The sequence below is a fragment of the Protopterus annectens genome, chromosome 4.part0, assembly GCF_019279795.1.
Source record: "Protopterus annectens isolate FY-2018-M chromosome 4.part0, PAN1.0, whole genome shotgun sequence".
Classification (NCBI taxonomy): Eukaryota; Metazoa; Chordata; order Ceratodontiformes; family Protopteridae; genus Protopterus; species Protopterus annectens.
In genome coordinates, this window is record NC_056733.1 from 732,779,156 (window position 1) to 732,801,695 (window position 22,540).

The window sequence follows — 22,540 nt, forward strand, 5'->3', positions numbered from 1 at the left end:
TGTGGGGATACCATTTCATTCCTGCATACTGCATTCTTATTTCTGCCTCTCTATTTTCTGTATGTGGCAATAGACAATCACATTATTACCTCCATCCTGATGACAACTTTTACCTTGAATCAAGCTCTGCTTTTTGATTCTCATAACAACTACTATTTTGGATGGAGTTGACCTTAGCCTTATCACATTGGGCTGCATGAAGGACAAGCACACTCTTGGTTTAATGATTTGCTGATTTCTGTAACTTCACTGTTAAGTTTTCTGCAAAATTTTCCATTATATGTATGCCTCGCAGGGTTGAATTCAACAATTTAAGTGTTGCAGAGGGCTGTGAACAATTTGCTACAGGCCAGAAGCCTACTGTATGGTCCCAACTACATGATACAAGGCAATTGTTTGACACTGTAGTGACCAATTAAAATCTTTAAAGATGGTATCAGTGTTATGAGGTTGGTTTGGTCTATATGAGGAATGCCACACCACTGACGCCAGACTGAAAGGGGATGGAGCAATATTTAGATTAGGGCTTCTAACAAAGATGTTTGCAGGATGACACCTATCAGATTTGTGTTTTTTTTACCAAGCTTACCACCAAAAGAAGCCATCAGTAAACACAGACACATCATCCAGTACTGGTGGGAAACTAGCAATGTCCTAATGTGTTTGTTAGTAGTTTTACAATTTGTTCCAGATTACTAAGGTTTATGAAGTCTGCTCATTGTGCCTAATTATTGGCTGAGGCATCCCTGACCCTTGTCGATGGAGGAATCATTTAGATCACAGAGAAGAGCATTTCCTATTACGGAGACAGTTAAAGGTTACGAAGAAAGAAGCCATGTTCCTGACAGAACCTGAATGGGATTCAGTGATGTGTTACAAAAGAGTAATTTGTGATACCTGCTGTAATTATGATGACTTTTTTCTGTGATTCTTGGAAATTGCAACTGTACTATTTCAAGACACACTGAGTATATATCAAGGCCAAGGTTGTATGATCCTTTGAGTATTCACCCACTCCAAGGAATACCATTCTAACCGTTAGTATATATTAGCAGGTGTATGGAAAGATGTAAGGGTAAAATGCCTCTTGCCCCTTTACAAAAGGCTTTAATTCTGTTGTAGAGAAATCTGACCTTCACTGTTTAAAGGTTGGAAATGTTAAATTTTTCACAGTTTTTGGTCCCATAGTTATGGATCTCCCATATGGGACAGACTCGGTGACAGCACTATCACTGTAACTAAATAGAGGAAAAACACTCTTTTATTATGTCTCAACTATACACTGTTTTATTATGTCTCAACTATATATTTTTTATTTTTATTTTACATTTGCTTACTGAGGTAGTGCACTGATCTAAGATGACAATTTATAACCACACCCAAGGTGAGTATATCGCAATGCAAAGAATAGATAAAGTTATATACAGTGTAATAATACAATGCATGGCTATACAAACTTTACACATGATAAAGTGAGAGGCAGGTTACAAGGAAGATGGATATGAAAGCAAGTGATGTATATGTTGTCACTGTGGATTCTCTGAGGCCGTTGTTTCAAACTATCTTACTTAAACTATAATGAGAGCAGGAAAAGAAGACAAAAAGAGAAAAAAAAGAACTGGGGGTAAGGGGGATTAAGCAGAGTACTGCACAGATGGTGAAACACAGCTGAAGTGAAGAAAGATAGGAAAGATGGGGATATTTAAGTGATGTGATGAGACTGGTAAGTTGTAACATTGGCATGAAACTTGTATAACAAGTTCAAACCTAAACTCCTTGTATGGCGGGAGTTCTGTTAGGTAGGTCAATTGGTAATAATTCTCAGCGTTTAGCAGCTGGTGTAGAGATACGATTGGTAGAGTGTAGTTTAGCTGCAGGTGTGTCCAGACTGGAGGTGGATTGAGAGGAAGTTGTAGGTTGTATCATGAGGTTTTAGGAAAGAGCTTGTATGCTAGACGTGATAATGAGTCAGGAGAAGGGTTGTATTGAGCAGGGAGGCTAGCAGGAGGTCAGATCTTTGATAGGAACTTGTATGGTTTTTGAGACAGTTTAGCCTTTATTTGGCACTTACTTCTCACTAGTGGGTATGACATAATAACTGAACCTCACTAGTAGGTATAACATAATGACTGAACCTTACTAGTGTATATGACATAAAGACTGAACCTCACTAGTGTATATGACATAATGACTGAACCTCACTAGTGTATATGACATAATGATTGAATGATATAACTCACTATAACTTCCTGCAAACACATAATTAACTGGTTCATTTACAATTGTTCTTTATTTCACAAGAAATAACTGCCATGTAATTGCAACCCGGTAATGTATAAGCAGTATATCATATAAAAGTCTGGTTAGCTCATAATACTAATAAATGTTACAACACCTTCTGCGCATATTCTAATCCCTGGTAGGTCTTTGGTTTGAACCTTCTAAACCCCCATAAAATCAATAGCAGGTAATTTTTAGATGGCAAAAGGTTAGCTAGCAAAGGGTTACTTCAATTAGTTTGCAAGGCAACACAGCCTAAACCTAAACTAGGTCACACCTTATTATTTAGTAATAACAAATGCATATGACTCCACAGCACCTGTAAACATTCTGCCGCACCCAGCTTCAGAGATTATATCCCACCTTATTTGCAGTCACTCATCCAACCATCAAATAACTTCCAATTAACTTTACTTTCCACTCCAAATCACAAGGCATTACCAAATTGAAATCCCATCTCAACTCTGTTGACTGCATTCCTAAAACTTCTATATTATATCAAAACTAAGAAAACCCATGACTAACTAATTAATGGCTTAGCCCTGACCCCAAATTCCAAATCAAAATCAGAGACCAGTCATGTCATTAGAAAAACAATCCCAACTCTCCAAGGACAACAAGACTCATCCTATAAAACTGATTACAATCACTAGTCTTAAAACAATTTTGAAAACAAGACAACCTTATGACTGGTCAACAGAAAAACACCACTCCTCTCCACTAGCACTGTCTTGACAAGCAATGGCCCCCTTGACAGATGACTTCCTGCAGTTCACTAAACTTTCCCATCCTCCACCCCCCCCCCCCAAATGTCTTACTGCATTTTTTCATCCCCCCAGAACATCTCATCCTCTTTATCCATCCCCACCTGCAGGATTTCATTCATCCCTTCAACTTCCAATACTTTAAGAAAAATCAAACAGAAGTTTTAGCCAAAGTCCCATGTAATGCCCCTGCTATGGCAGACAGCATAATACCATGTTACTACCCCAAGATAAAGAACATCTCTTTGTCCTCTTACGCATCTTTAATCTACTTTTAAAACTATATCATCCTGTCTGCCGACCTGAAAATTGCAATAAAACTCCTAAAATTCTATCTTCGATCAACTTCAGGCCTGTCTCCATTCCCCTGATCTTAGGGAAAGTCCTTGCAGTCTAATGTACTCACAAACTTCCTCCTACATTTAAAAATATCCCTTCCTGTCTAGACATTTCCATGCCTTTCTGGAAGAAAGGCATACAATCTCACCTCTTACCCATGGTATTCTGATCAATATTGATAAAAATGTTTTTACTGTAGTATTACTTGTCGAATTCACCAAGGACTTAGATCAGTTTAACCAAACACTGACCTTTAAAATGCACCTAGCAGGATGCATCAGAGATAAAACAAACTAAATGGTTCAGGAATTTCCTGTCCAACAAGTCCTTTTGAATTAATACCAGTCCCTAACTCTCCAACTCTGCAACTCTGACAAAGGGTATTCCTCAAGGATGTATCCTATCTCCCATCCTGTTCTATCTGTTGATCTCACCACAACACATTCTTTATGCAGACTATATGGTTATTTAAAGATGCAACTTCTTAATCTCCAGTAATCAAATGCCTCCTTGTATACAACCTTCTCCAACTTTCCCCATGGCTGCACAAAATGCAAATCACACTCCGTCATTATTCATAATGTTTTATTTCAGCTAGGTTGGTGTATCCTGCAGATTGCAAAGACTACCTAGAAAAAGATGCGTACAACTGGGAAAAACACCTGCTTGTACTCTTAGATAATATGCACATTAGCAACAGGCAGCCAAGAGAGTTTTAGCATTACTACAGGAAAAAAGTTAACATCCAGCACTAAAACCATTTGCTGAAATTTTCTGTATTAAAAAATAGCAAAAGGAAAACTATATGTACACTGCCCTCTGAAGGACTAATGCCTGTCATTCTTTTTTTAATCTATTTACTTACCCCAACACATACCTATATTTACTTTTGCAAAGACTGAATGCTACAGAACCAAATCCCTAAAGAGCACAGTTGTTGTCAAGGGACACCGAAGAACAGCTAAAGTTAAGTCACTAAAACAGTCGACACAACATCTCTCATCTCTTTTAAACCTGCATTTAATTTCTAACACTCAGCTGATTTTTCCTTTTTTCTAAACTTTCAAATCTGTTCCATCAAATTTGAAATGAAGGGGTAATTCTGCAGTAAAATATGTATTTTAATCCACTTTTCAGATAAGGTATTTGGGCGGGGTTAAGTTAATCAACCAGTGGAGGTAAATCAAAACACAAGGCACAACCAGGTGCTTTATTGGCCCTGGAGTTTAATTCACTTGATCATTAACAAGGATATCACTTCTTTGTATTTTATTTTAGTGCAGTATTTAATAAAATGTACATTTTAAGGCAGACCAGTGCCTATGCAATGTGTCTAGCTGACACGCACAAAGTGCTACAATTCACACATTTTATATATCAATATGAAAGAAAATAATGCAGGTCAGGGCTGCTAATTCTTTTATTTGCATAAGCTAATTTTAATATATATGATTATTTGTATTTCATTTGTTGTGAGACTGTGATAATGAAATAGTTTCATAGACTATCATGTTAACAAGATGTGCAACTTGTTACATTCTTACTGTTTTGCATCGTGTTACAATTTTCATATGCAAAAATTTACTGCACAAAGGAAATAGATATGCACTGGCTGGTGGGTTGCGATGGCTGATGGGATTTTACCGAAAAATAATCAAATGAGACTCAAATACATATGTATTTATAGATTTCAGAAATATATCTGAACTTTATGGATTGGTCACTTTCTAAGGATTGGACATGGTAACCAGCAGTAGAAAATATCAATAAAACGAAGTAGAAGGCAGACCACTGAGGCTCCAGAAAACAGCTTTACTGTTAAGCGCTTTCATCTGTATACTAACAAGACTTCTTCAGAACAATGAACTAACAACCACACTTTCCTTTTTATACCATCTCACAAAACCTAATTGACACAATTAACACTTGTTAAAATTAAAAAAGGTACTAATTTACTTGAGCAAGTATAACCTAAATTATACATGCTAAAATGTCATAAAAAACAACCATACTTTTTCATGTTATAAAATACTTGTAATACTGACACATTCATTCAAGCCAGGTTATCCTGTAGCATTAAGCCTGAGGTGCCATCGTAATTCACAAGCCTCAAGGTGTTCAGGAACCACTTTCCCTTGTGCATTATTAATAATTTGCTGCACTGCCAAAAATGTAAAGGTGTGGTCCTTAAAACTCTCCATATCTCTGCTTAATGCATTTGTTTTTACAGCTTTAGAGATGTGAGAAACATGCTCATATATCCTGTTTTTGAATAACCTAGTAGTCTTGCCCATATAAAATGCAGGACAGACTAAACATTTGGCCACATATACAACATTTTTTGAAACACAATTAAAATGTGAATGAATATTAATCCTAAAATTATGTTACCAAAAAAACTGGTTTGTTTCAAAAATGAATGGGTACTGGCTGCATCTGCCACATTTACAATTTCCTATTCTTAGATGAGAAGTTGCTGTACCATTGTTATTTTGACTTCTCTCTAATAAATCTTTAATGTTTAAATCTCTCCTGAACACAAAAGTAGGAGTGTTCCCAAATAATTCTAGTAGGTCATGGTCAGACGTTAACAAAGGTCAAATTTTCTTAATTATACCACACATATCTGGGGTATTTTGGTTATATGTACTTATAATTGAAAAATGGTTGTCCACCTTTTTCTTATTAATGTTGACTAATAATAAATTGTCTCTCCCCACTGCTTCACCTGTCAAAATGGGTGAATAAAACATTCTTTTCCTCTTATCAATAATCTCTTCCTTAAGGAAATCAGTAACTGATCAGGGTACCCGCTGGCTTTAAAAATTTGAGAGATGAAATTTATCTTGTCAATAAAATCAGATTCCCTAGACACCATTCTAGCTGCCCACACCATTTGCCCCTTTACTACTGCTCTTTTTTGAAAAGGGGGTGGCAGCTAGAAAATTCTAAACAGGAATTTGAAAAGGTTGATTTTCTATAAATGCTTGACACTAAGGTTTTTGAATTCGCATCAAAGTTTAACTGCACATCTAAATAATGAATAGTGTCAGCACTGACTTGATGGATAAATTTCAAGAATTGAACTGCATGATTGATGTAATGAATAAAATCTTGCAAGTGGTCTAAAGGACCACACCAAACAAAAAAAAGATACCATCCAAAAACCTTGTGTAATTGGAAATAAACCTAAAAACTTCCATTTGAAATACAAATTTGGTTTCCCAATGGGACATAACTAAGTTGGCAAATGTAGGGGCGCAAGCCACCCCCATAGCTACCCCCACTTTCTGCCTAAAAAGTTGTCCCTCAAAAAATATAAAGTTGTTGTTTAGAACTTCCATTAATGTCACTAAAGTGGTGATTCTGTAGCCCTCAAATTTGTCTGAAAAAAACAACTGTTCCTCTAGCCAAAGTAACCCAAGGTCATGAGGAATAACACTAAAATGATTGCAAACATAATTAATAACAAAGTATACTTGTCCTGATAAATCAACAGAATTAAGATTTGATAAAAACTGCCATGAATCTTTACAAATGTATGTTAAACCCTGTAGGGCCTCTTTAAATTGCTGATCGAGAAATTTGACAATAAGAAATGTTTTGGACCTCTTAGAATCTATTATTGGTCTAAAAGGTGGATTTTCCAATAATTTGTGAATTTTGGGAATAGTGAAAATACCCCCTATCTCTGGATATTCATTTTTCATATATATATATATATATATATATATATATATATGATGTTACCTTGGTAGAGCATATCGCCCAAACATAAATCAGTTTTATGGTGGGCTATGTTTATCTCATTACGTAATATATCATCATGTGAGGAAAAGAATGTTTTATTCACCCATTTTGACAGGTGAAGCAGTGGTAAGAGACAATTTATTACTAGTCAATATTAATAAGAAAAAGGTGGACAGCCATTTTTCATTCATAAGTACATATAACCAAAATACTCCAGATATTTGTGGTATAGTTAAGAAAAATTGGTGTTTGTTAACGTCTGACCATGACCTACTAGAATTATTTGGGAACACTCCTACTTTTGTGTTCAGGAGAGATTTAAACATTAAAGATTTATTAGAGAGAAGTCAAAATAACAATGGTACAGCAACTTCTCATCTAAGAATAGGAAATTTTAAATGTGGCAGATGCAGCCAGTACCCATCATTTTTTAAACAAACCAGTTTTTTTGGTTACATAATTTTTTGATGAATATTCATTCACATTTTAATTGTGTTTCAAAAAATGTTGTATATGTGGCCAAATGTTTAGTCTGTCTTGCATTTTATGTGGCCACGACTACTAGGTTATTCAAAAACAGGTTATATGAGCATGTTTCTCACATCTCTAAAGCTGTTAAAACAAATGCATGAAGCAGAGATATAGAGAGTTTTAAGGACCACACCTTTACATTTTGGCAGTGCAGCAAATTATTAATGATGCAAAAGGGAAAGTAGTTCCTGGACACCTTGAGGCTTGTGAATTGTGGCGGCAACTCATACTTAATGCTACAGAATAACCTGGCTTGAATGAATGTGTCAGTATTACAAGTATTTTATAAAATGAAAAAGTATGGTTGTTTTTTATGACATTTTAGCATGTATAATTTAGGTTATACTTGCTCAAGTAAATTAGTACCTTTTTTAATTTTAACAAGTGTTAATTGTGTCAATTAAGTTTTGTGAGATGGTATAAAAAGGAAGTGTGGTTCTTAGTTCCTTGTCCTGAATAAGTCTTGTTAGTACACACAAGAAAGTGCTTAACAGTAAAGCTGTTTTCTGGAGATTCAGTGGTCTGCCTTCTCCTTCGTCTTATTGGTAGTTTCTATGGATTTCCATTCCTATCCTTTATCTTTGTTTACAAGACAGTATAAACTATTGCATCATCTGTTTCTCTTTTTATCTGTTAGTTACCTGGTTGTTTGACATGATGGTTTGAAGATGCAAAATGCTTGAAACTGAAAGGCTAAAACAAACTGCAAAACTGCTAGCAGAGTTGCCAGCTTTTCATGTCAAGAATTCTGGACATGTATGTGAAAGCAAAATGAGTGCAGAATAGAAGTATGCATTTAAGCACCCCTCGAATGGATTGTCGTACAATATTAGTGTGTGCAATCAAACATTCCTGACTGTCCAGAAAGATTCTGGACAGTTAACAACCCTGCATTGTCAGAATATACTTCTGCCAGTATCCTGTAAGGCCACTGAGAACAAAGGATATTCTACTTGAAGAATCCATACTTTAACTCTCATTGCGGACTGAAAATGTTTCCTTCATACTCAAGGCAATGAAAACGGAGGATTTTTCCAAGGTAATGTAAAAAGAGGATTTTCAACAGACAAACAGTTATAATAAAAGGCAAGAACAATATAATGTGACTGTGTATGACATTTGAAAGGCATGGGAAATATTCATGTCTCTAGTTCCCTCACAACATTTTATTTTGGGCCCCAGATAAATATTTTGTTAATTATACTTAAAAAAATACACTTATTAACTATTGACAACTGATTTCCTAGAAGCTTCTTTTCTTCTTAGGGGGATTTTATAGTTCTGATACTCCATCCTTTTCAACAGGCTTGAGGGGTAGTCACTCCTTGGACATCTTTACTTAATGTTAAGGTATTCACTGTTGATCTCTCTTAGTCCGGCACTGCCCCAGACAGGATGTTGCTCTTTTAGACTCCTTCAGAGTCCAGAGATTCCAAGGTATTGTTCACTGAAGATGAAGCCTGAAAAGACGCAAGCTCCTTGTGTGCATCAGGGCACACCTAAAGACATAGGTATCACTATGGATTCTGAGGTGTCTGCTCAAGCTCAAACCCTCCCCAGCAGATGCCCTGAACCTCTCTTGCTGTTGTTCTTAGGTTTTTGGTGGGATAGGCAATCTCTCAAGGAACATTAGATAGGCTTTTCCTTTCCATGGCCTTTTCCATCAATGTCAAGGGATGTTTGTTTGTGGGGGCAGGGGCAGCTGATCTAAGCAGCCACTACCTGTTTTAGATCAATAGCTCCACTCTCTCAAGAAAGCAGGTATTGGTAATTTAGAGACAGTGATTCTGTCTCTTTTGGCTGTGAAGTCCAGCTTTTTCTGGGGTCTGACCTGTCTGGTTTGACATTCACTGCACCATTTGGTACCTTATCAGGCAAGTAGACAAGGGATCATTTCCTCTAGCAGGGAGTAGCTGTTTATCTGGAAATGCTTTCAGCATCTTTCACTTCCGTATGGAAAATGCCATAGTCATTAAGTGCCACTCCTTCAGTTGTGGACCAAAGACTGTGGTCAGACAAAGTCTTAGGAGGCTGACAGGGGAACACAGTTGTGTTCTCGTTTTCATGGCTCAGAATGTTCCTCTACACGAAAAACAAGCAAATAAATAACAAAAACAACTGAATACGAAGATGAATTATTATGTATGCACGACTGTTTCAGGAACTATCCCTTCTTCAGTCTGTTAAGAAAGCAATGTCCAAAATCCCATTTTATGCAGTAAATATATAACCAGTTAAACAATACCACTTGTATTATTAACTGATGTGTTTTTCCCACTCGTATTATTAACTGATGTGTTTTCCCACATTAATAAAGGTGGAAATGAGGAGTTCAAGCCTGGAAATCTCTACGTGCCAACAGATTCAGCATCCTCATTTACTAAGCAGCTGTAAACAATGACGTTTGGAAAAAGACTTTAGCAGATTCAGCACTTTTCATTACATGCAATGCCAGTAAAATTATCAGCCATCTAAATTTTAATTTCCTTTTTAAAATTCCCCTAAAATGTTCAGTTATCCTACGCTTAAAATGTCTTTTACTTCTGTTCATATAAAAGCAATCAAATTTTGATATATAATGTTACACACATCCATACGTGCATCCATACACACACACACACACACACACACACACACACACACACACACACACACACACACACACACACACACACACACACAAACTAATTCTGGAATATAAGCAGAATCCATAAAAATGCTTTCAGACACTGGGTGTACAAAAATACCAATATTATTTGTAAATCCACATAGAGAATACATTTTACAACAGTGACTTCCCCTGAAATCAAAACCTGCTGACCTTTTACAAAATTCCTGGGCAAAAAAATAGTGCACATCCCAATCTGTTTGCCAGAAATAATTACTAGGGTAGGACCGCATACAGCACTAATCCTTCTGTCCTCTGCTACAATACTCCAGTGCTTTTAGAGGCACGTAGGAACACCCCACACATCAGCGTAACATGCCCCTTGTTACTACAACATGTTTACAACTCAAACTGTTCCAGTCAACAAATTTCTTTGTTAAACTGTACACCATATATATCATAATATTGGGCTAGATTCATGAACTCCCACAATAAGTGTACTCGATTTGTATCTAAAAACATCCCTACCATATTTTTTATGCTTTCTAGTTACTCAGAAAGATTGTGATAGAAACTAGTTACTCAGAAAGATTGAACTGCGGTGGTGGTGCTGCGGTAGCGTTGTCGCCTCATAGCAAGATGTTGTCCCGTTCGATTCTCAGCTAGAGCGTCTTTTGTGTGGAGGCATACGTGATTGGGGCATGCCTTCGTTGAAGGTTGTGCGTCAGGGCTGGTAACCTGGTACGTAAAAATCCACTACCAATCATTAGTGGACCGCAGTTCCATTGTGGCGACCCCTAACCGGGAAAAGCCGAAAGACAAGTTACTCAGAACGATTACACTAAGTGTACATTTAATCTGCACTTTGTGTTAACCTGTATGAATCCCTTCAGTACTCATGGCTGCAAGAAAATCTGCAGGAAAACTAAAATTAAGAGGAAGAAGGTGTGGGTTTTGTCTGTGTCGTCTGTTCACTCAGGAAGATGTACACTTAGTGTAGGTGTTAACGAATCCCAGGGCTGGTCCAAAACTGTAAGCACGTGTATCCCTTAAATCCCCCTGAGGTATGTTTTTAAGAATACGACAGGATGACAACTTGCCATTCTGTACTGCACCCTGCAGGTTTGTAACATCTATAAAAGGAATTTCCTCAAAACTACTAATACTGGCTTCATATAAACTGTTCATATAAAATATTTTTTTTCCAAATCAAACAAAACATCTCCAGATAATAAAATATGTTGTTAAGCATTCATATGCCATACCACTATGTACAAAGGGGCATTTCTGAATAAGAATTGCTTATTATCCAATAATCTGATTAATTATGTACAACCAATACATGATTTTACACAAAATAAAATATTTACTATGTGCAGTGAGCATTTTTCTCTCTAGCCACTATAGTGTGGACAGACAAAAATGAAAACAATTTAGACATGCAAGTTGTTGCAACATGGCTTTGACAGGAGTGCCAGCCTGAAGCATTTTGTTCTTTCTGACATGTGTTTGCATCCGATTCCATGTTGAAAGGGTTTAACCACAGCATTGCAGGTAAAGTAGTGAAACCTAATCTATAACTTCAGAAATGCAATATCAAAATCACACCGATCAAGTTTCTGATGACTGCAGGAAAAATACTTTTTTAAGCAATCCATGTGTATAAATCTGACCACCCTATTAAATTTTAAAGTACTCTTTCTAGGAATAGAACTAAAACAAAAAAAATGCTAACTTATAGTGTCAGTCCCCCTGGAACGCATTAATGCAAAAGTAAAACGGTAACTCCTCATTCTAACTACTACTGCATTCACCCTCTCCTTAAATTATTCCTAAATTTTCAACCATAGGTCTTTACACCACCCTCCTCTCTGTCTCATCACTTCATTAAATATTCCAAGCATGGGAAGTGTTATGTTTTTAGTCCTTTGCTAGTCTGATAAAATATGTTCTTGGAACCCCCTTGATTATAGGTTCATACTAGGCTATTGGCCCTAGGGTCTATACAAGCCTAGCCATAACAATTCCCTGGCTATTTCTTCCCACACTATTTACTTCCCTGGACCCCTATCTAGCAGGGCAACTGACATGATCCCCAGGGTGAATTTCCTTTTTCCCATCCAATCATCAAGGTTCCTTTTGAAGAGTGCCAAAGAGGCACTCTGCTTGACATGTATGGGCAGTCTATTCCAGAGTCTGGGGAGTCTCTGGGTCAGGATCCTATCCCTCCATAAACAGCTCCTGCAAGGCTCAAACCCAGGATCCTGCACACCATAGACAACGTGATTTACCACTAAGCCATGCCAGATATGGTGAAATGGTACTACTGAATGCAGCAAAAAATTGCACAGTAAAATGACGCAGAACAAAAACAGCACCCATTGTACCATAAGAGAAGAAGCACCTTATTTTGATTCTGGTTAGCTTTCACCATTGAAGGAATTTACTCAAATGCACACTTCCTGCAGCCCCTAGGGTGAATTCACACCTGCTGCCATTTCTAGTGTCAAATGCCAAATTATAAAGTCAGTTTTCAACAGGCTACAGACACCAAGATTACAGACACCCTCCATTAGAGCACCATATCTTGTGATGCACTCAACCAATATCTCCACCACAAACACACACACACACACACACACACACACACACACACACACACACACACACACACACACACACACACACACAGATGCACACAATGACAGCCAGAACTTGCTGTCTTTTTATAACCACCTTATGGCATACTCTATATTAAATTACACTATAAAAAATGATAGAGTCAAAGTCACTACCCAGATGGTCATAAAGTAAAGAAAATGGAGGTGTTTATAGCACTCTAGTATATAGGAACAATGTCCATTGGGCATTTGAACACTGCAGATTGTATTTCACAAAAAAATGACTAGTCATGGCTCTTTCCTTATTAGGGAGGTCTGCTGTGGTAAGATGGCAAAGGTTCCTATACCCAAAACTAAAGCTCTCCAAGGATTCTCCGAGGAAAGATGATGTTTCTGGCACTGTGGATTATTTCCAGGTATGTTTCACTGTCATCATTACATGCATCACTAAATTTTGCCATTTTATTTTATGCTCTTCCTTTTGGAACTCTGTCATGCATTCTGCCCAAGACAGGACTACTGAAAGTTTATTCCAGACATACAATATTAGTCGCTTATATGAACATAGAACCTGAAAACATAAATGCACGTAGGCAAATATCATTACCATAAACTGCAATACGCTCCTGGTTTTCTAGTACATTTGAACAATGAAAACATCCACAGATAAGCACCACAGGAAAACAACAAACAATAATTAATTAAGACAAATAGTAGACCTAAAAGGTAAAAAAGGACTGAATTCATATCACATAAATATAACTCAGTATAGAATAACATGATATTAAAAGACAATTATAAAAAAAAAAAAAAGAATGTGCGTGGTGGCCACGCGTGGTAGCAGTCAAACTTCTTTATTCAAGGACTGCAAGTGCTACCGACAAGCAGCATTGCAGACATTGGGATGTGCTTTTTAAGGTCCCAATACATCAAGGTCCTTATTGCAAGAACCCGACATCATTGCTTTTGCCCTAAAATACTGTAACCTGCTTCAAAACGCCATCAAACCCGTCATGTGTATTTTTGTATATTTTTAAGTATATGCTTATTTGTCTGTTGTGTATTTAATATATTCTTCCAACTCACAATGGTCTGCAGACACACACACACACACACGCACACACAAACAAACACACACATATGCATACAGACAGGAGGCTGCAATGTGATCACTATAGTACACCTGCTTTGGGCAGAGTGACGCCCATCTTGCATTTAACAGGTGAGAAGAAGTGCAATTTGTCTTGCATTTTCTAGTGTTGGAGTGATGTAATGCAGTTGATTCTGTACTTGGTTTTCCCCAGGTAAAGTCTGAAGCCGATGCTTCAACATCAAAAAGAGTTAAAAACTGGCTACCTATTTCTAGAATGGTGTGGAAGATGATGCAGAGTTCCTTTCTCTTAAAGATGTGTGTGGTGTGCGCGCGCGCGCGTGTGTGTGTGTGTGTGTGTGTGTGTGTGTGTGTGTGTGTGTGTGTGTGTGTGTGTGTCTGTGTGTGTGTGTCTGTGTGTGTGTGTATGTGCATGCCGATGCTTCCATATCAGCAAGAGATAGAAACTGGTTACCTATTTCTAGATTGGCCTGGAAGATGATGGAGAGTTCCTTCCTCCTAATGATATGTGGTGAGTGTGTGTGTGTGTGTGTGTGTGTGTGTGTGTGTGTGTGTGTGTGTGTGTGTGTGTGTGTGTGTGTGTGTGTGTGTGTGTGTGTGAGTGCGTGTGTCTGTGTGTGTGTGTGTGTGTGCACTCATATGTGATACAGGATTCTCAGAGTGAAATATAGGCATGGCTTTGTGAAATATCCATACTGTGTTCCTGTATATTTGTCAGATCACATTCTGTACTTTTTTACCCGGGTGAAGACTGAAGCCAATGCTTTGGAATCAGCAAGAGTTAGAAACTGTATAGTTACAGGAACAAACCACCAGTATGAAAGTTAATCCAGTGGAAATCCAGACAACAAACAGTAGACCAAAGAACCACTGGAACACACGAACTGCTAGTCTAGGCCAAGAACACTTTAATGAAATGCAAGTAAGAACACTTACGCCGTCAGTCTTCTTCAGGCTTAGTATTGTCAGTCACTGAACAGTGCCACCGTCTGGTGGAGTCTCACTTCCATTTCACTGCAAACTTGCACTACCATGCCTAAAGAAGTTTCACTTAAAAAAAATTGGGATAGAGACTTCTAATCGCAAGCCAAATAAAATATCCTTTATGGAGCCATACTGCGTTTTAGTAAAGTTAAGGTGTAAGTGCAACCGTGCAAAGTACAGTTCTGCTAAGGAGTATATGCATCCGCATATCACTCAACAGAAACAGGCACAAATCCAGAAATAATCAATCAGAGGGGTCTACTTTTATTTCCTGAAAAGCGAAAATACCAATGATTACAAGACCAAGACCAAAATCACGAAACATGGAATCACGAATCAGGTAAGTATTCTCAGGGCAAGGGAGGGAGATTTTCAGTGTTTTTAGTATTTACACTGTTTTAATGTTCAGTTCTTGTTTGATAAAGTCTCCTGAATTGTATAATTGCAGACAAAAGCACTTATTATTTTACGTTGGTGAATACTGATAATCGTTTTTATTCTAATAAAGAACTGTTTTTACCATTCTGTGTTGGCATATACTTGCCAGTGGACTCCATTCTGCTTTTTTGATTTACTTGTTGGTTTCTTTTCTATCACATACTAGTCATTTTGTATGGAGTTGGGGTCTGGCAGTGTGTCCACAGGTGACCTACAAACAATTGGGAAATCAAATGGATCAATTGGCGACTTGTCTATTTTAATTCAACAATTAATGAACCACATGGATTGGTTGGAGCAAAATTCTCTTTCCCTAATGACTATACACCCGACACCAGGTGCTTCTACTTCGGTGAATAACATGGGAGAGCAAGGTTTGGGTAATGGTGAAGGACAGGCAACGGCCTTTAGTGCCTCTACACCATCACTAAGACTGGACACCAGATCTAATGAGGTAAACGGTGATGGGCATATTGATGCAGATAACTGTAGTGGGGTTTTTAAAACACCCACGCTATCTGAGTGGTTAAAGAATGATTGCATATTAGTGAATAGTACAAAAGTTAGTAGTATGACATTACAGGATCAACTTAATGAACTAGATTGGTACCTTTTAAAAGTAAAAAAGATACAAATGTATAACCAGTTTTTTAAAGAGTGCCTTAAACAGAGAACTATACCAAAAGGCCTTAGGATGTGACGTTTTCCTACAGGATTGGTTGCAGGTTCCAATTTTCATAAAGACTTGTTAGGACTATTTGATAGATTTGGGTTTGGATATATGCAAATGGCTATTGACTATAATAACAGAATGATTGAATCTTTGAATTCTGAAGTGACAAAATTAGATAAATTAATTGTAAAAAACCCTGCCTTTACAAACAACAAATTTGAATATTGTCGTATCTTCCGGAGCATAGAAGAACAAATGCTTATTATTAAAAAGAGGAAGATGAAGACGTCGGCTAGGGATGAGCAGGAACATGCTGACAACTTAGCATACCCTAAACCCCCCTCCCCTCACAAGTTTGGCAGCAACATAAAAGAAGTGGTGAACAACAAGGGAATGGTGTTAGAACTTTCAACGAGGTGACAGAGATGGACACCTTCGAAGAACATTTTTTAGATGAAGAACAATATCCACCATTGAGGCGCTCAGAGCATCTAATGAATCAACAGAGACCCCAACAACAGCAGAGGGGCCAATACAACAACTTTAAAGGGGGAGGGGGGAATATACAACAACAGGGGTCAGAACAGGAATACCCGGAGGGGGGCAATAAATGTTGCCCCATCTGAGGCAACGGTTTTAAATAATATGAAGAACAGCAATGGTAGTATTTTACTGCCATTAACAGTGCACTTCAGTTCTGAAAAAGACTTTAAAGTATATAATTATACTGATTTATTCTTTAATGTGACTGTGACATTTTTGCTAAGGGCTTTACATTTGTACCGGATAAATCCATGAATTTAGTCCACACTTTAATGGACGAAGCAATATGTCAGAAAATTAAATCTTAATGTTATGTTTAATAATGTAGAGGGTTTGAAAGACCCATTCAGAATCTCCAGCACTTTTAACCCGCCCTTACACCCTACATTGTTATTTTTTGAACAGGTTTGTGAGCTGGACATTTGGGACTTGAATAGGGTGAGGAATAGAAAGTCTGGTTTAAACAAAGTATGTACTAACTTAAATGATGAGGAAGAATCTGAACTTGCTTTTTTGATGGAAAATAATGGTGTGAGGATTATAAAACCAGACAAAGGAGGTGGGGTAGTTATCATGTATACAGCTGACTACAATAATAAAATGTTGGATATCTTGAATACGGATACTTACACTAAGAGTTCCCTCAACGAAATGAATGGGGCGTATACGAGAGTTAAAGGGTTCATACAGGATATGTTCATTGATGGTTTGATTTCTATTAATGAACTACATTACACTAGTGTGTTTCTTTGTAGGGCATGTAATTTTATACTTGAAGGCTCTGTCATTGTTTTGTCTTATATGGACAGAAGTATTAAAATTAAAGTGCACTATGATTGTAACACCATTGGTCTGATTTACATTGCTGTCTGTTCACATTGTGATGCATTTTACATCAGCATGACTGCCAGAAAGTTATCACAAAGAGTTAAAGGACACATCTATGATATTAAGAGCAAAGATACCAACATTGCCTTATATAGGCACACATTAACATGTGTTTCCTTTAAGAAGTTGTATTGTTGTCTTAGAGTATTTATCCATTGATCTTAGAGAGAGTTGTTTCAAGAAGCAGCTACTTAAAAAAGAAACCTTGTGGCAGCTTGAGATGCAGGGTGATACGTTTCCTGGTCTACATGGTACCATTTGTATAAAATGTTTTTTTTTTTATAATTGTTTATAATATCATGTTATTTTGTATTGAGTTATATTTATGTGCTGTGAATTCAGTCCTTTTTTTACCTTTTAGGTTTTCTGTTTGTCTTAATTAATTTAATTATTTATTTAATTGTTTTCCTGTGGTGCCTATCTGTGGATGTTTTCATTGTTTAGTTGTGCTAGTCATCATCTGAGTGGTTTGTTTGCGGTGGTTTCTAGTACATGTTATTCTAGGGAAAAAATGCTGGCATTTTATTTTATCCCATGACCTTGTTAAAGGTCTCTGCAGTACATCTCTTTCTTGGTTTTACAGTCTACAAACTCTGGCCCCCTACATCACTTGGTTATGGTATTTGGTCATTTGGTTACGGTATTTGATGACTTGATAATGGTATTGAATATATTGTTAAGTAGTAGTATGTTCTAATGGAAACTGTTTCAGATGCAACACTGCATTCCTCTTTTGTTAGTAACTGTTCTGATGCACACGATATTAGAATGACTCTCTTAGCTACTGAGTGGTAGAGTCTGACCATCATCAGACCATATGCGACATCTGCCCTAGTGCTACTACCCTTCACACACTCCTTTTCTTTAGTCCCCTTCTTTTTAGAGTAGCTGCCATGTGCTGCATAACCTTCCAAGCCTACCTACACTGCATACATCTCAAACTGTCTCTGATTTTTACAGAATGACCTTGATTTTGCCAGATATTTTTCCATACCCCTCACAAACTTCTGTTTTTTCTCATAAATCACTGCGGACTACAGTAAGTCGATAGTGCCAGCCATTACTGTTTCATATTCCTTATTGTTCAGAAAATACTTGTTAGCTTATTGTTCTATTAAGAAACAAAAAAGAGAGCAAACTGCTATGGAAGAGCAACCAGCCAAAATTTAATTTAAATCCACACACCAAACAAACGATATGAACGCCTTAACTACAGTCGTGTTTTCGTCCTATAACAATGGACTTCATCAGATAAAATAATACGCTACCATTACGTTCTTTTATACAGCTCATTAACACTCCAAACCAATTAAATAAAACCATTTGAATAAGCAAATCAAATTCTTTTTTTGGGCTCATTAATTATGTATAACCAAAGTTGTTTCCCTCATCATTAAAATTCATCACATTTAAAACCACAAGTCTGTTCATATTTAATTTACATACATTGCGTCCTATCCAACTTCTCTTGCAAATATTCATTAAATTAATTTATTACAATAAATAATAAATAAAGATAAAAAAATGTGTGTATAAAAAAGTGCATTCAAATGCCTATGTTTGTAATTCTTAATGCATTCATGTATTTGAGAAATGCTCTCTTTTTTGTTTTTTGGTACTTGTACGAGAGCTTTCGCATTTGGCTTTTATTGTTCTATTAACCTTTTAATCAAATTAGAATATTTTAAAATTGTCCCTTATTTTGAGCCTTTACCACACACACACACACACACACACACACACACACACACACACATTATTTTTTCTTTGTCCCTGATTCTTGAGCAAAGCAGTTGACAACCATGCTGCACTGCTTGGCATATTTTATTCATTTGTTAACTAATAAAGATACTAAACACAAGTACCTCTTTTTAGAAGTATTCTGGCAACACTGGTTACATTACTTGATCAGAGAAAGAGACTCTGCAAGTAGCAACCAAGGGAATCAAACTCAAGACTACAGTACAAAGTTCTTTCCCAGTTGAAAGTCTTAACCTCAAAAAAAATCTCTTCTACAGTGCCACTACCAAAGATGTTCAAAGCAGTTTTGCTACAGCAAAACAATGCATGTCTGTATCAACAGTATAATCCTCACAACCCTTCTCATTCAATAATGCACACTTCCATCCATGACATAAAATATAATCCCCCAAACAAGCATCTAGTCCTTCTCATACAGCTTTAGCAAGGTGAGGTCTGACAGCATCAGAAAGTAATAAAAACTTCTCCAAATTAACAGCCCTCTGAGAGAAAAAATGTTCTAGATATCTTTTAGAAGTTGTCAGCCATGAATGCTACACAGGAAACATGGGTTATAATCTAATAATACTTCAAAAAAGATAATTAAAACAGAAATACAGTAAGAACTGCAGTAATGTGCAGCAAATAAAAATGCAATCATGCAAAGTTAAGTCCGTCTTAGCTCTGGCAATTGTGATCTTTAAAAGTGTAACAGCCTGAGTTCTGAAATAGTGCATAATAACATCACCAAATTCAGACTTCATATAAAAAAAATATTATTTCTAATGAAATAAAATAAAGTTTTGTCACAGCCATAAGTGTGTGCTGGGGTGTGGACAGGAGTAATGCAGGAAATAAACCTATATAAATAAAGCACTAAGTAGAAGGGAAATACATGGCATAAAATGCTACAGCAGATGATGAAAGTATGTTAAAATTCAGTGAATAATCTTAGAAACAAATCAGGCAGTTAAACACCATTTCAATAAAATGCTTAACAATCACAGTCATAACTATATATATATATATATATATATATATATATATATATATATATATATATATATATATACATTCAGACACTAAGGCTCAGCTATTCCACTGTATGTCTCAGTGGCTCAAGAACTATTTTCTTCATCATAATATGCAAACTTCAAATGCACAGATACATACATAAACACCACAAACGTGCAAATATGAAGTAATAGTACAGAAAATAGGTAAGCTCACCTGTAAGGACTGAAGAGATTACTGAAAACAAAGTAAGAAAGAACATCAGCTGCCTCATCATGTTGGTGTGCTCAGGGTTCAAGAGTGCTAAAAGGAAATAAATGAACCTGCCTTGCCACACAAGTTAGGCAGGGCTTCCCACCAGGTTCTGACACTCTGAGAGAGGTGGATCGGTTTGCTCATTAACTCTTTATTCTCAGCAGTTGCTCCTTTCAATTGCTATGCCTCTTTCCTTTTTTTCTTTCAGTCTCTTTCTCCTCTTCTTTGATCTTTTTGTATCCTCTTCCTTTGTTTTTCCTCCTTTTTTGCAAGTTGCTGTCCTGCACTTGGTAATGTAATGCCCTGAGTAGTCGTGTTATATTCTGGCATCTGGCTTTATAACCAGGAGGAGGGAATAAGTAGCCAGAACTCAAAAAGCAGCCAAGTGAGTAAATAAATCCTCAAGCCCTGCTTCATTTATGCCTGTTAAATATTCATCAGTTAGACAACTAGAGTTCACCCTTCAGCTCCTGATGAGAAGGATAACAGACTGCTTTCTATCACAGAATTAGCGTTGCTTGTTTAGCTACAGTTACATGACAGGCTGTTGTTTAAGGAATGCTGTGCATAACACCAAGATTCCTTGAACATCTACAGTTAGTTACTTAAAAGCATTCTGAATATAACATGCACTTAAGTGACATTGCCTGAATTTCATATTAAATGGCTATATCAAACCCAAGGGCACACATTAGCATCTGAACAGGTTACTTCCTATCTTTCTTCCCTTTTGCTTTACTGAGAAGAAACACACACATGGAAAAGATTCCCCATATGATTGCCAAGAAAACCACATATGAGTAGAGGGTCTTAAGAAATACTGTGTTGCAGCTATTCTGAATAAAATATGACTTTTACTGAAACATTTAGACAATATGCAGGACATACAAAGATTAGAAAAGGCAGAGCATCCCAGTCTGTGAATTCCTTCGAAAGCCAAAAAGGGAGGGGGTGGTGCTAGTAGTAAGTTATGGAAATGCTGAATTGCTTTTTGTTGAAATAGTTGCTGCAGTCTACTACAGTTTTAGAGTTTTTGTGCTAGACTACCCAATTAAGCCCTGGTAATATATTTCTCCAGAGCTTGCTTTCCCTACAATGTTCCCTGCTGCTGGACCTTGGTAGTACCTTACATGTTGTTGTTGTTGTTGTGTCTTTCGGCTTTTCTCGGTTAGGGGTTGCCGCAGCGGAACTCCAGTCCACTAATGATTGGTAGTTGATTTTTACGTGCCGAGTTACCAGCCCTGACGCACAACCTTCAACGAAGAGCCCTGACGCACAACCTTCAACGAAGGTGCGCCCATTCACGTATGTCTCCACGCAGAAGATGATATTTCAAGCATGGACATTACTTCCTTTCTAGCTTGCCAATATACCAAAACACATGCTCCCAGAATAAGTGTCCAGGCTGTTCTTAAAAGTATCTAAACATGTACTTACTTTAATGTAATTTGTAAGTCTGTTCCATGTATCAGCTGCTCTCTCAGAGAACCAATTAGTACACTTCTCATTTCTATATGTCTAAATGCCCTCTATACCAGAATAAGATCTCCTCTTAAATATCTATAAAAGACACTTGTCACAGATACACGTACAGGTCCTGAACCTGTGACCTATGGAAAGTGCTTTCTATCTTCTTTCACCAAAGATTACGAAAACCCATGAATGTGAATCATGCATAGTAACTTGCAAAAGACCCTGATGTCTTGCCATACTATTTCTCTGACACAGTGCATGTTAGGATGGCCGGGTGGTCTAAGGTGCCACACTCAAGAATTAATTTCCCTCCACAGTTCATGGGAATTCTGGTTTCTGCATGGAGGCATGGGTTCAAATCCCACTTCTGACACAGTCACGTGAATGCACTCACAGTAATAACTATTAAAATTTGTGCATCTCCAACAGAATGGGGGGGGGGGTCACATTCACTCTTGTAGAAGCAGGGGTTATTTTAATGTCACAAGCTCACATACAACCTTCCATACTCTGATACCATATTCATAT

General features: G+C 37.1%; 1 protein-coding gene across 1 annotated transcript in view; it reads right to left on the reverse strand.

Annotated features, from left to right (window-relative positions):
* LOC122799560 (carbonic anhydrase 15-like) overlaps positions 1 to 20,989 on the reverse strand; it is a 346,265-nt gene extending 325,276 nt beyond the window's left edge. The window contains exon 1 of the mRNA XM_044068693.1: positions 20,501 to 20,989. Within this exon, the coding sequence (XP_043924628.1) occupies positions 20,501 to 20,561 (61 nt within the window). The 5' untranslated portion in view covers positions 20,562 to 20,989. The remainder of the gene's footprint in view (positions 1 to 20,500) is intronic.
* Between the last annotated feature and the right edge of the window lie 1,551 nt (positions 20,990 to 22,540).